General features: G+C 40.4%; 1 protein-coding gene across 1 annotated transcript in view; it reads right to left on the bottom strand.

Annotated features, from left to right (window-relative positions):
- Positions 1-1,161: 1,161 nt before the first annotated feature.
- IPO5 (importin 5) overlaps positions 1,162-15,098 on the bottom strand; it is a 34,831-nt gene continuing 20,894 nt past the window's right edge. The window contains exons 20-26 of the mRNA XM_034418566.3: positions 14,538-14,649; positions 9,998-10,053; positions 8,840-8,962; positions 6,695-6,914; positions 5,694-5,922; positions 2,524-2,665; positions 1,162-1,299 (exon numbers count right to left, since the gene is read on the bottom strand). Of these exons, the coding sequence (XP_034274457.1) occupies positions 1,213-1,299; positions 2,524-2,665; positions 5,694-5,922; positions 6,695-6,914; positions 8,840-8,962; positions 9,998-10,053; positions 14,538-14,649 (969 nt within the window). The 3' untranslated portion in view covers positions 1,162-1,212. The remainder of the gene's footprint in view (positions 1,300-2,523; positions 2,666-5,693; positions 5,923-6,694; positions 6,915-8,839; positions 8,963-9,997; positions 10,054-14,537; positions 14,650-15,098) is intronic.

The following is a 15,098-nucleotide window of genomic DNA, read 5'->3' as shown; positions in this document are numbered from 1 at the left end:
CATGCTGGAGACCATCTTCAGGGAACCACTCTCTACTGAAAACATGCTTTGGACTGTTCTGAGTCGTATTTATGTGATGCCTTCCTACTGACTGGTGTGTTGATGGCTGGCTATTGTGTTATTTCTTTGTGCTGTCAAGTCCTTGACTCCTAGGTATTTGATAAGCTGGTGGTAAATCAGCACTCCTGTTAAGGGACACATTATAGGAATATGAAGGCACCACATAAACACGACTCACAGAAGAGCCTAAGGAACATATTCCAGTAGAGTAGTTCCCTGAAGATGGACTCCAGTATTAGTCCAAAAACTAGGAAGAATAAATATCTGGTCCCGGTGATTTACCCAGATTCGATCTTATATCACTTTAAGAAGGCATATGAAATTAAGCCAACATGGAAAGCTGAATACAAAAAGAAACACAAACATAAATGGGCTTTCCATAGCTTTACAGTGTAGTAGGAAGGGTAAAAACATGAGTGATTAAAGAGTAACTATTTGGGATGTGGATAATATATGTATTTGGAAACAATCTATTTTTACTGAAAGCAAAAAAGAAACCACACAGCACTTGATTTTCACACAAGCTCTGATTGTATTCAATGTCATTTATTGAGGGAGTGGATGAGATACCGTCAGACATGCCAGACACTTCACATTCAAGGCTGAGAACTCAATGGTTTTCTTGAGCCACTATATGAGCCTGCTTCAGAAAACTGAATTTGATATCAATGAAGTCTTCATGCTTGATGGCGCCTTCAATTTATAGATCCTTAATCTATTGGATTGGTGGGCAAAAGGAGGTTTTCTACCCTACAAAAATACACTCCAATATGTTTCAACACTAGAGGGTAAAAATGCATTAATCTGTTTTATAATGGGACCCTATGAAATACCTGCTTTAAAGCTGTCTTAATCAGTTTATGCTTAAAAGAAATTTCAACTTTTTTCCCTTTCACTGCCATATAGTTGGTTCATACCATTAGAAAAATACTCTTCAGTGCTATTGCAGGATTTAAAGGGAATTGTGTCTGTGCTGATGGGGTAGAAATTCTTAGCAACACCGTTTGTAACTGCTTCTTCCTGCTGCTTACAGCATGTAGGTTGCAGAATGACTTACATGCACTGCAGTTTTCTCTTAGAAACAAAACAAAGAAACCTAAACCGAAGGGTAAATGTTTATTTGGAGTTTTTGTGGATGATAATTAAGGCCCTTTATGGAGAGTTCAGGAGCTCCTGTATGGCTGCCTGCTGGTCTGCATTTAGCTGAGATATGCATTCTGTCCACAAGCCTCCAGAAGTCTACAGAAGAAAAGAGAGATAACAGATAAATGAAGCGTGAACATGTGCGCACTCTACACATGGCCTAAAATTTATTTTTTGACCAACTCCAAACCAACTCTGGGTGGCTCATTAGATAAAAAGAACTAAATAACAATATGCAATAGATAGAAACTAAAGAACAAAATGGAAAATCCATCCACACAACACCAAGAATATATCCAAAATGTATTTCAAACAAGATAACATGGAAATGACATTTTCTGTTAATTTTTTCCAATGTTTAAGATATCCCATCTTAGTTTTAAATGTGATCCAAAACAGATTTAACAATTTTATATGACAATTTTATATGATGAAAGAAATAATAAAATCTCTCTAATATAATCAACAGCTATTTTTTTTCCCAAAATTCATCATTTTAGAGAAAGTGTAAGGTGCTTTTACTATAGAAGACTGAAAAGAAGCTCTTAAAATGACATTTTTACATTTTTTTTAATAGAATAGCAATAGCACTTAGACTTATATACCGCTCCATAGTATTTTACAACATTCTCTGAGCAGTTTACAAATGTCAGCATATTGTCCCCAACAATCTGGGTCCTGATATTTTAAAAACGATGTACCATTGGTATATGATACCAGAAAAATTACGTAAAACATATAAAAAAACAAATCTGTGCTGGAAATTAGGAAACCAATATGCAAACCAACAAGAAGGGTCATTTTACTGATTTGTGGAATTGTAATAGATAGAAAATTTTGGGTTCAAATACATGTAGTGATATAAAGAATTTTTAAAAATTGCTAGGGCAATTGAGTAAACATGTCCACATGTCATCTCACTTAGTGTCCACATGACACTAAATGAGATGACCAAAACTGATTTTCACAGCACATTCTCTTCCTTATTCCTAAGGGGTTTTTTTTTGTTGCCTTTTTGCCTTTAGTCAAATCTGAAAATCTGAAATCTCAATTGTGTTGCCTATAATCGCTCAGGCAGGCTGCTTATGCTTGATGAAATGCAATCTCATCCCAATCAGTCCTTTCTTTCTATCTGCTACTACTAAAATGCAATTATATGCTGATTAGAACACAAAAGCACTGAATCTGCTATTTGAAATAAAATTTGAAAATTGCCTTTATCTATAGTCCCCACCCACTGATTGAGGAGGGTGGAAATGAAGGTAGAATTATATCAAACAATACAGTAATCTGCCTATCAATATCTTAATCGGCATTTACCTGTACTTGTCGAACTACATTTGCCAGTCGTTTGGTACATGGATCTCCTTGCTTGATTGCTTCACTAATTTCACCGTCCGCAATTATACCAAATATTTTGGGCAGATTAGTGTTGTTAGGACCCAGGACAATGGGATTATTACTGTTGAGAATATAAGCAAATGTTTAATGTTAATGCAAACTGAAAATAACCATCAGCAATGACAATAAGTTTAAGATCACCTAATCTTCCAACCCATGTATCTGGGATAAAAGCCAGATCTTAAGAGAAATGTACACCTGATTATTATCAGCATATTGATAATAATTCACCCTGTGCTGTTGAATGGCCTTGTCCAGTGGTTTTGTGTACATGTTAAATAAGAGTGTAGAGAGCCCTGAGCCCTGATGCAGCCTGCAAAGAAATGGGTTTGGGGGTCAATCTCGGACTTCTATCAACACTGACTGGAACAGACCAAGAGGAAGGGAGAAGAACGAGCAAAAGATTCTCTCCCCAACTGCCAACCTCTGCAGCTATGGCTGAAGATCAGTGGTATTGAAAGCCGGTAGGTCAAGAGCAAGGATGAACACACTATTCCCTTGCTCCTCCCACCAGAAATCATCTGAAAACTGATCAACACTGCTCTTATTTTTGTCTTTTTCTCATTAGAATGATAAAAAGTTGAAGAATGTACAAAAGGGCAAGCCAATATAAACCAGGTTTTACTAGATCTCTCAAAACAACAGTACTAAATGCACTAAATACTCAATAAAAATTGGACATAGTTTTGATCTCTTGATCTAATAATCATAAATTTCTTATGTTAAAAGTGTTTTATCAATTGAGACCCTGTATCTATGAAAGCATGCATTAAAGCAGCTTTATTGAAACAAATGTAGCAATAAGAATTCAAAATAAATTCATTAGATTCTATTTTATAAAACATATAAGGATAATTTAATATAAAGTTGCATTTGCTAAACAATAATTTCATTCATTAAAATGAAATCAGTAATCCTTTCTAGGAGATACGGATATACAGCTGCAAGAAAAAGTATGTGAACCCCTTGGGATTACGTGGAGTTTTGCATGAATTGGTCATAAAATGTGCTCTGAACTTCATCTAAGTCACAACAATAGAAAAACACAATCTGCTTAAAATAATACTACACAAACATTAGATGTTGCCATGGTTTAATTGAACATAACATGTAAACATTCACAGTACAGGGAGGAAAAAAGTATGTGAACCTTTGGACTTAATAACTGGTTGACCCTCCTTTGGCAGCAATAACCTCAACCAAACATTTCCTGTAGTTGCAGATCAGACCTGCACAACGATCTGGAGTAATTTTGGACCACTCCTCTTCACAAAACTGTTTCAGTGTAGCAATATTCTTGGGATGTCTGGTGTGAATCGCTCTCTTAAGGTCATGCCACAGCATTTCAATCGGGTTGAGGTCAGGACTCTGACTGGGCCACTCCAGAAGGCGTATTCTGTGCCGTTGAAGCCATTTTTTTGTTGAATTACTTGTATGCTTTGGGTCATTGTCCTGTTGCATCACCCATCCTCTGCGGAGCTTCAGTTGGCGGACAGATGGTCGTATGTTTTCCTGCAAAATGTCTTGATAAACTCTGGAATTCATTTTCCCATCAATGACAACAATCCGCCCAGGCCGAGGCAGCAAAGCAGCTCCAAACCATGATGCTCCCTCCGCCATGTTTTACAGTGGGGATGAGGTTTTGATGTTGGTGTGCTGTGCCTTTTTTCTCCACACATAGTGTTGTGTGTTCTTCCCAAACAACTCAATTTTGGTTTCATCTGTCCACAGTATATTTTGCCAGTAGTGCTGTGGAACATCCAGGTGCTCTTTTGCAAACTTCAAATGTGCTGCAATATTTTTTTTGGACAGCAATGGCTTCCTCCATGGTGTCCTCCTATGTACTCCATTCTTGTTTAATGTTTTCCTTATTGTAGATGTGTCAACAAAAATGTTAGCATGTGCCAGAGATTTCTGTAGGTCTTTAGCTGACACTCTAGGATTCTTCTTTACCTCATGAAGCATTCTGCGCTGTGCTCTTGCAGTCATTTTTACAGGACGACCACAGTGGGAGAGTAGCAACAGTGCTAAACTTTCTCCATTTGTAGACAGTCTGTCTTACCGTGGACACATGAACATCAAGGCTTTTGGAGATACTTTTGTAACCCTTTCCAGCTTCATGCAAGTCAACAATTCTTGATCGTAGGTCTTCTGAGAGCTCTTTTCTGCGAGGCATGGTTCACATCAGACAGTGCTTCTTGACACCAGTAAACCCAAAACAGGTGTGTGTTTTTAAAGGGCAGGATAGCTGTCAGCAACACATCAAATATCATCACACTGATTGGAGTCAAGGTTGGCTCACTCCTGGCTCCAATTAGCTCTTGGAGAAGTCATTAGGCTAGGGGCTCACATACTTTTTCCTCCCTGCACTGTGAATGTTTACATGTTATGTTCAATTAAACCATGGCAACATCTAATGTTTGCGTAGTATTATTTTAAGCAGACTGTGTTTTTCTATTGTTGTGACTTAGATGAAGTTCAGAGCACATTTTATGACCAATTCATGCAAAACTCCACGTAATCCCAAGGGGTTCACATACTTTTTCTTGCAACTGTATTATTTTGTCCATTAATCAATGGTGTAAATCGGGGGGGTCAAACTGGATTTCTTTGAGGGCCGGATCAGCATTGTAGTTCCCCTCTGTGGGCCGGGGGGGGGGGGAGGGGAGAGAAAGAGGTGGGATGGACGCCTCCTGCAGCACCCTGCCAGCCAATAATGGGCATTACAAGGGTCTGGGAGAGGCACCGTGGGCCGGTACTCTGATATTTCCAGGCCGGCCCTGTGGGCCTTGAGTTTGACACCCCTGGTATAAATCATCCCAGGGTCCGTGGACCCTGGGGGTTGCAAAGTTATCACAGGGGGTCTTGTGAAGGTTTGAAGAAATGTTATTATTTAAATCTTGAGTTAAGTCTTGGTGGTCCATGGCCACAAAAGATATTTAAAGGGGGGAAGTGAGTGTGGTGAAGAAAAGGTTGAGAACCACTAGTGTAAATTATCCCTAATTATTTTTCCAAAAAGGAAAAAAAAGCTTTAAAATTCCCAACATTCAAATATGCCCATCAAATTAAACAAATAGTTTTCTTCTTACCTCTCTATTAAGTCACACAAGTAATTGAATGTATGGACAGCTTCCTCTTTGTCTTCATGAAGAGGAAGCCATGATAACCAGTGAGGCAGAACTTCTTCAACATTTATACAGTCAGGTTTGAACTTCATGATTTTCCCCACTGCTGAAATGCAGTTTTCTGTTGCGTTGACATTTTCTTTGGTTTTGGCCTCTGCTGACTGAATTACTTGTACGAGTAACGGAAGTGCCTCTGATAAAATGAAATTTGAAAAAAAAAATCCTTGAGTAATAATAATTTAATATCACCATTCTAATATAGCATTTTAAAGCCCTCTTGGCTACTTGGGCTTGCAAGAGAATACTGGAGAATAAAGTGCCCTTTTCCAGCCAGAATATGGCTTCTAATCATGGTACTGCACAACATAATTAAAAAATAGTCACATACATTCTTCTCAATAATCTTTTAAAAAAGTGAAAAAGGAGCAGTCAGGGATGCTGTCAATAAATGAGAACAATATTAAGTGAGGACTTCATGACTGTGACTTTGACTCCTGCTGGTTTCCCCATAAACTTTGCTTGTGGAAATCAGCAGGGGACTTTGGAAATAATGATTGTATGATCATGGCTTACTGCGATGGCCAGAAATCAAAGTTCCCCTCATTTGTCACCACTGCCAGTTGTTGAACAAGTGGTTGTAACCTGTATACAAATTTCATTTTTTCCATTCAGCATGCTCATCACTGACTGAATTAGACATTCCAACAAACATGTTCGAGATTAGAAATATCCTACATGCCTGTTACACAGTGCCAGGGCACATAAACTTTAAACAGGGACAGATTCTATATCCAGATACCTATGTCTGAATATAGACAATGAATCTTAAGCATGAAGCAATGCATCATTCTATTGGTTATTCTATATGCTAAACATGATAAAGCACCATTTTTTAAGAAATACATTGGTCAATGATGTTTTTATTTAGATCATGCTGAGAAATATCTTTCATTAAAAGTGCATACCTGTGCAGAAAGGCCGATAGTTGTCCCCACCAAACTGTGCCATAACTCCAATACCATATGCAGCTGCTTGCCTAACTTCTGGACTGTTATCACACACAGACTGTAGCATAGGTCTCAAGAAGTATTCTGCGTATTTGAATGAGGATGGACTGCAGTGTTCTATGACATCATCAAAAATGCACAAACCCCACTGCCTGTCAGGCCATGGCCTATGTGGACACTTTGAAGAAAAACAAAGAAATAAATATCCAGCTTTTTGTTTATTCAAAGTGTATCTCTACCATCCTACCTCACCCTATATGAACAGTAGTCTCCCTGCTGCTTGAAATGCCTTTCAATATTCTTGTGATAAGTCAGAGCATAGCCATTTTAACAGCTTTATTGCTTACTCAGCTGTACATATTGCTGAATACAGCATACATACAAACTTTTCCTAAGTGGTTTATGTGAACATACGACAATTTATTGCTAAGATCTGAAAAAATCACATTGCAATAAACATGTTAAAACATATTTACAAAACAAAGCCTGACTTTTTTTTTTGCCTTTTTCAATATCATTCTATAGGTTTTTAAATCATTGTGGATGAACATATTCTTCTAAAGTCAATATGGGAAATCATTCCAGACCAAAGGAATTGCTAGGGATGGATAAAGCCTACTGATCCAGTGAAGAATAGTTCATATTTCAGAATATGCCATTTCGCCAGGTTGATCTAAGTTTGGGTGTGGATCAGATGTTTCCCAAAGTTAGTCCTGAACCAGAAGTTCATAGGGTTCTGGAAATGTGTTGTCCATGAAATGCTGAAATGGAAGCATCCATGAAATGCTTTCATTTCAGAAGAGTACATACATTCTGCTGTACTTTCTCTTTCAGATTAAGTAGTGTTATGTAAAGTACATAATTATTATTTCCCTTGTAGAAGAAAAAATGACAGTTCCCTTCTAACAATGAAGGATGGATGCAGTTTTCATATACATATTAAGCAAATTACACAGCCATGCCATAAATAAATTATTTCTGGTCCAACAGGAGCTGTACCTAGATCATTTTCAACTTTCTCACAAGCATTTATTACTTTCTTTTTATCATTCTTTCTTGGACTACAGCATTTATGGCAAGCAGCCTTCAAAATATAACTTTCATTCTCATACAAATCTCTGAAGTACTCCTAGCAGCATTGTGTCACTTCAGTTTCATCTCAAATAATTTCATCAAAGTTATGTTAAATCCCATTCATTCTGATGGAACCTCTTGGACCTTTTAATCAACTTCAAAAGTTATGTTTTATTTCCATCAAAATTGGTCTGCATTTTCTGGTTTTTCTTAACCTCTATTTGCTGTCTTGTTAATAAATTTTTATTACTTTTCCTCTCCATTTATGTATTATGTATTATGTATTTGCAGTAAGCATTTTATTTCATGCATTCACAGCTTCTTTCACTTTATAATTCTCTTAAGTACTATATTCATCTTCTTCTAATGACCCAATAATCCCTTGCAGGGTAGAGCCTGGGCAACTGAATGGAGCTGAGTGTTTACTGGCTGGATACCCTTCCTGTTGCCAATGCGGAGTTATATTCAGCAGATATAGCCTCATTGTGCCCAGAGAAATATCTGTCTCTACCTAGAATCGAACTCACAGCCTCCTGATTGTGAGGCGAGAGCTCCACCTCTAGGCCACCGCACCACTCCTTTTAAATACTCTCTTATTTTTCATAATTCTTCTTAGCATAAATCCACAATTGTGTAGCATTTTACAACATGTATTTTTCTCTTTTCCATGCAGTTTCCATATCATCTTTCCTTATGTCTATTTTCCATTCATTTGTTCAGGAGATTAATCTACCATCTAATGTTTTTTCGTGCAGGAGACGCTTTTTCTTTTGGAAAACTGCCAGATCACTCTTAAAATGACCTGATCCAGAGAAGAAATGGAATATTCCCACGTTATCTGGGATGCTTTGCAACTAGCATGGTATATATTGTACATGTCTAAGTTCGCATTGATGGCATTACTACCAGGTAAAAATAAATAGGCAAACCAACATAAACAAAGTTAAGTATCATTCCCATGCACTCCCCCACCCCCCTTCTCTTATTGGTCTTAAAGTGATACTTTACTGCTCAATACAGATTACTTACAATTAAGTTGACAATTTGTGGCAACAGCTGTTCAAACCATGGTAACACGTTTGCTTTGTAGCTACTGAATATTGAGTGCAAAATATCTGAAACTTTAGTCAAAATGTAGACATCACTGTCATGCTGATGAAGAGGAAAAAAAGTGAAATTTGATCAGTACTAAATAATTGCATCCTAGAGTCAGATATGACTGACAGGGAAATTTCTATGTATTTGAATAATTGTAACTCTCTTAAATGTTATATATTTCACAAGCTTTGTGTTTAAAACAATTTCTGTTTCTTAAGAGGAAGAATTGACAAATGGGCCAGTCTGAGTAAGGACATTAGTGGGCTCAAAATACAAAAGTTCTAACACTGCCGCCAGCAAGGATTTAATGACTTATGGAAAATCTCAAAAAATATATTGAATTAGCTTGGCAGAAAGTAGAGCGCTAAATTGTACTCCAGTTGTAAGTTGTGGTTGTTGGGTTAACTGGTCCATCGGATAAAAATTCAAAGACAAGCATGGTTCTAAACTACTCATTGTTATTTTGATTGATTATCCCAACATAAATGTTTGAGAATGAGAAATTCCTCATTGCCTGAGCTATATTCATCATTCTAATATAAATTTATTTCATGACTTGTTTGGAAAATAAGATTTCTGCAGCAAGTAAAGCGCTACTAGGATTAGCTACAGTTTTATTGGGTGTTAAGGCAGTATGGTGGTGATAATGGAGATCAAACTAAATTTTTCTGCCAACATTTTTTAATTGATTTGCCCAAGTTGGCACTGTAAGCTATATATTTTATGTTCTGCTATTTCTGCAAACAAATTATTTTTTAGGTATAAATATGAAAATTGTGTGCAGGTCAAAGCAAGTGTGAATAATCTGACATTCCAGATACTGTTAATGACTTCTGTCACTATATTGAACCTAATAACATGAGAATTTAAAAAAAATTACTATACACTGGACAATCTTTTCCTTTTTTGCTGAACAGCTGATACTGCTGATGTATATACACTGATTCTGACCACATGAAATTTTTGTAGAGATACATGAGCAAAGCCTTCGAAAGTTGTGTTTCCTTTTCAAATTCTCACGTTTATCACATGAAATTATACATTTCAACAATTATACCTTCAACAAGGAACAAATAATAAGAGCCTTACTTCATCTTGCAAGGACTCCTCAACTTGTTCATCATAGTCTTCATCTTGCCTTTTCACTAATTAAAAAATAAAATTTATAATGTATTAGCATGGCTTATTTTCATAAATATTCCGGCTTTCTGTAAGAAAGGTATACAAAAGGAACACTGGGGAATTATTTGGTATTATCATCCTAGTTAACATGGATAAATTATCACCAAGCTATCATGTAGGCTCAGATTTGTAGGCCTCCTCAACTTTTGAAACTAATTTGGTTCAAAATAGAGTCAAGGAAGATAATACATACATATAAAATCAGAAAATAAATATGTCCAAAAAGTTATTCTGGGTACTAAAATTGAAATGTGTTCCCCCACAGCTGATAACCTACTCATAATTTTTCTTTATTACAGTAATATAATAGGAAGGTGCCAGGGAAAGAGATTTTTAAAAGCATATCACAATACCTTTATCTATCTATCTATCTATCTATCTATCTATCTATCTATCTATCTATCTATCTATCTATCTATCTATCTATCTATCCATCCATCCATCCATCCATCCATCCATCCATCCATCCATCCATCCATCCATCCATCTATCTATCATCTATCTATCTATCTATCTATCTATCTATCTATCTATCTATCTATCTATCTATCTATCTATCTATCTATCTATCTATCATAGTTGTATACCGCCCTATTCCCGGAGGACTCAGGGCGGTGAACAGCCAAGATAAAAATACAAAGAACATACAAAAGTTAAAAACTATTAAAAATAGATTAAATAATTTGGGCTCAAAAAACCAATTTAAGACATCCAATTTATCTAAAAACATTTAAAACCCAATTTAAAAGGGAGAGTTAGGCCAGACCAGCCTGTGGGAATAAAAACGTTTTTAGGGCGTGGCAGAAGATGCGTAAGTCTTGGATCCTCCGTATCTCCGGGGGGAGCTCGTTCCAGATGGCAGGTGCCCCCACAGAGAAGGCTCTCTCCCTGGGGGCCGCCAGTTGGCATTGTTTGGCCGACGACACCCTGAGGAGCCCCTCTCTATGGGAGTGAACTGGTCGGTGAGAGGCTACTGGTGGCAGAAGGCGGTCTCGTAAGTATCCTGGTCCTGAGCCATGGAGCGCTCTAAAGGTGGTAACCAAAACCTTGAAGCGCACCCGGAAGACCACTGGGAGCCAGTGCAGCTCGCGCAGGAGGGGGGTCACATGGGAGCGCCACGTCGCTCCCGTCACCACCCGCGCGGCCGCATTCTGGACCAGTTGGAGCTTCCGGGTGCTCCTCAAGGGGAACCCCATGTAGAGAGCATTGCAATAGTCCAGGCGTGAGGTGACAAGGGCGTGAGTGACCGTGCGTAACGAGTCCTGATCCAGAAAGGGACGCAACTGGCGAATCAGGCGAACCTGATAAAAAGTCCTCCTGGCCACGGCCGCCATATGCTCTTCTAAAGACAGCCGTGAATCCAGGAGGATGCCCAAGTTGCGAACCCCATCTGTGGGGGCCAACGACTCGCCCTCAATAGTCAGTGATGGCGCCAACTGACTATATCGGGACGTTGGAAACCACAGCCACTCGGTCTTGGATGGGTTGAGTCTGAGTCTGTTCCTCCCCATCCAGATCCGTATGGCCTCCAGGCACCGGGACATCACCTCGAGGGCATCATTGGGGTGGTCTGGGGTGGAGATGTACAGTTGGGTGTCATCAGCGTACTGATGGTACTTCACCCCAAAACCACGGATGATCTCACCCAGCGGCTTCACATAAATGTTGAACAGAAGGGGCGAGAGGACCGATCCTTGCGGCACCCCACATACAAGGGGCCTCGGGGTCGACCTCTGCCCCCCTGTCAACACAGACTGCGACCGGTCGGAGAGAAAGGAGGAGAACCACTGTAAAACAGTGCCCCCCACCCCCAACCCTTCCAACTGGTGCAGCATGATACCATGGTCGATGGTATCAAAAGCCGCTGAGAGGTCTAATAGGACCAGGACAGAGGAGCAACCCCTGTCCCGAGCCCTCTAGAGATCATCAACCAATGCGACCAATGCCGTCTCCGTGCTGTACCCGGGCCTGAAGCCCGACTGGAACGGATCTAGATAAGTCGATTCATCCAGCTACTGAGGCAGCTGTCGTGCAACCACACTCTCAACAACCTTCGCAACAAAGCGAAGGTTGGAGACAGGACGATAATTTGCTAACACAGCCAGGTCCACTTCTTGAGGAGGGGCCTCACCACCACTTCTTGAGGAGGGGCCTCACCACCGCTTCTTTCAGGGCGGCGGGAAAGACACCCTCACTCAAAGAAGCATTTATAATCCCCTGGAGCCAGCCTCGTATAACCTCCCGGGAGGCCAGCACCAGCCAGGAGGGACACGGGTCCAATAAACATGTGGCTACACTCAGTCTGCTCAGTATCCTGTCCACGCTTTCGGGAGTCACAGGATCAAACTCTTCCCATATAATATTCTCAGGACCAGCCCCCGTCATCTCCCTTGGATCTACCCAGTCAGAGTCCAGCTGTTCCCGAATCTGAGCAATTTTGTCATACAGATATTGTACAAAATCCTCAGCTCTACCCTCCAAGGGGTCCTCCTGCGCCCCCTGGTGGAGCAGGGAGCGGGTCACCCTAAACAGGGCGGCTGGGCGATTATCTGATGACGCAATAAGAGCAGAAAAGTAGTTACTATTCTCTACTCTTATCGCCACTAGGTAATTCTTAATATGAGATCTTACCAGTGTCCGGTCGGATTCAGAACGACTAGCCCTCCAACTGCTCTCTAGGCGTCTTTTCCGGCACTTCATCTCCCTCAGTATACCAAGGAGCCAGGTGAGACCGGCGCCGGGTCAGAGGCCGCAAAGGCACGACTCGGTCCAAAGCCCCATCAGTCGCTCTATCCCAGGCGGCTACTAAGTCCTCAGCCGAGTCGTGTGCCAGAACCTCAGGAAATGGCCCAAGCTCCATCTGGAACCTATCAGGATCCATCAAGCGCCTGGGGCAGAACCACCTGGTCGGTTCCGCCTCCCTGCGGCAGGGTGTGGCGGTTCGAAGGTCCAGGCGAAGGAGGGAGTGATCTGACCATGACAAGGGTTCAATCGCTATATCCCCTATCTCAAGATCACTCAACCACTGTCCAGAGACAAAAACCAGGTCCAGTGTGTGTCCCCCCATGAGAGTAGGGCCATAAATTAACTGGGTCAGGTCCATGGCCGTCATGGAAGCCATGAACTCCCGAGCTGCCTTGGACGTCCCGCCGACTGATGGCAGGTTAAAATCCCCTATGATCATAAACCTGGGGGTGTCAACCGCTACCGCGGCTATAACGTCGAGGAGCTCGGGCAGGGCTGCTGCCACGTGGCAGGGAGCCAGGTACGTGACTAGCAAGCCCAACTGCACCCTATGAACCCACTTCACAAGGAGGGACTCACATCCAGCCGTCTGAGGAACAGTGGCCTCCCTCGGTCTAAGATCCTCGTTAATGGCAACCGCCACCCCCCTCCCCTCCCGTGACCTTGGCTGATGGAATGCACGGAAACCGGGTGGGCACATATCAACAAGGGGGGCTCCCCCCTCCTGGCCCAACCAGGTCTCCGTAATACCCGCCAGGTCCGCACCCCCCTCCTGAATAAGGTCACAAATGAGGGGGGCTTTATTTACCACGGACCTGGCATTGCACAGCATCAGCCGAAGGCCTGGGGCCCGTACAACCTGGGGAACGAGAAGAGCTTTGGGGGCCGGAGCGTGCCACCGCTTGCAACCAGCGAGGACGCACTCCCACCAAAGGATGTGGCCCCCTGCTCCCGCCATATCTGCCCCTCCCACCTACAGTATTGATGTCATGGCCATCTGCATCATAAGCTCTAACCCCCTTCTTGACCCCTGAGTCCGCACCTCCCATGCAGCGCCCCTCAGCTGGCCCAGATACCCTCCCCCGCGGGTTTTCCCCCAAACCCACGTAACCTACCCTCCTCCCAGAATCCCTTAAAATCTTATTTAAAAATTTCCCTAAAAACCCCATAACCCTCTTTTTGCTGTATGCCATCTCTCCGGACTCCAAAGTCCGTCATCGAGATAGGCCCTCGATAGAGCAGAGGGCCAAGCCTGCAAGAGGGGGGAATCTCGCAGTTTGAGGAGTTCTTGTTCTACTGAAATATCACAAAGTTATCAGTTAATTAATATTAATAATTAATAATTATTAATATTAATAATAAATTAATAATATTGCTTAGCAATAGTGTAAATAAGGAGGAACTTGCATTTATTCCTAATTTCTTTATAAAGTGTTGTAATAAGTTCATGCAGAACTTCAAAGCATATTTGGAAGAACTTGGAAGTTCTTGGAACATATTTGGAAGAACTTTGGAAAAACTTCTGAATTGCCCAGATTGCAATTTTAACCTTAGGTGTGAGCTATCATTTTTCTTTTAAGTATTTACATTTTAAGTTCCCTAAAACACTGGAATTTGGTAGGATAAATGTGTGTTTACATTTTGAAACTCTTGCTCTGAAATGCATATTTAATTAATATCTAGCAACATTTAATTGATTTACCTTGTCTTAATTCTTGATTCTTAAAGTGCTCTTCTAATTTTCCTTTCAATATTCCTCCAAGTTCTTCAAAATGTTCGTTGTTTAAGCAGCCATCTCCCATTACTTCAATACACTAAAGAAATAACATTAATTTGAAAACATATTTAACAATAACTATTGCCATCACTGTAATTTCTTGCATCTTGTATAATTAAGTACTATAAAAATGCAGCTTGATTTTGCAAGATTGAAATTTTTTTTTTATATAGCACATAAAACTTCTGCTACTGAGTGACAAATAATGAAATAGGAAAGTAGCTTCCTTCTTGCATGTTGCAGTGAAACATGTTTTGGGTAATAGAAGTTCAGGGTTTTGATTAAAAGTAAGGAAATATTTGCCCTTCTTTCAATGAATGCACATAAAACTACTGATCACATTTGTCTGGAATAGAATTACAAGGACAAATCTAGTTCTTCCCATTGATAAACACTGTTCTATCCACATGTAGAAATTTCAAGATAAAGATTATATTAAAGAAATAGAAGATCAGAAACCTGTGGTTAAATTCATATTTTCCTCCT

Source organism: Pantherophis guttatus, chromosome 5, assembly GCF_059756535.1.
Source record: "Pantherophis guttatus breed Tessera chromosome 5, ASM5975653v1, whole genome shotgun sequence".
Taxonomy (NCBI): Eukaryota; Metazoa; Chordata; class Lepidosauria; order Squamata; family Colubridae; genus Pantherophis; species Pantherophis guttatus.
The sequence above is the reverse complement of the archived record's forward strand: the minus strand, read 5'-3'. Positions and strand labels throughout refer to the sequence as shown.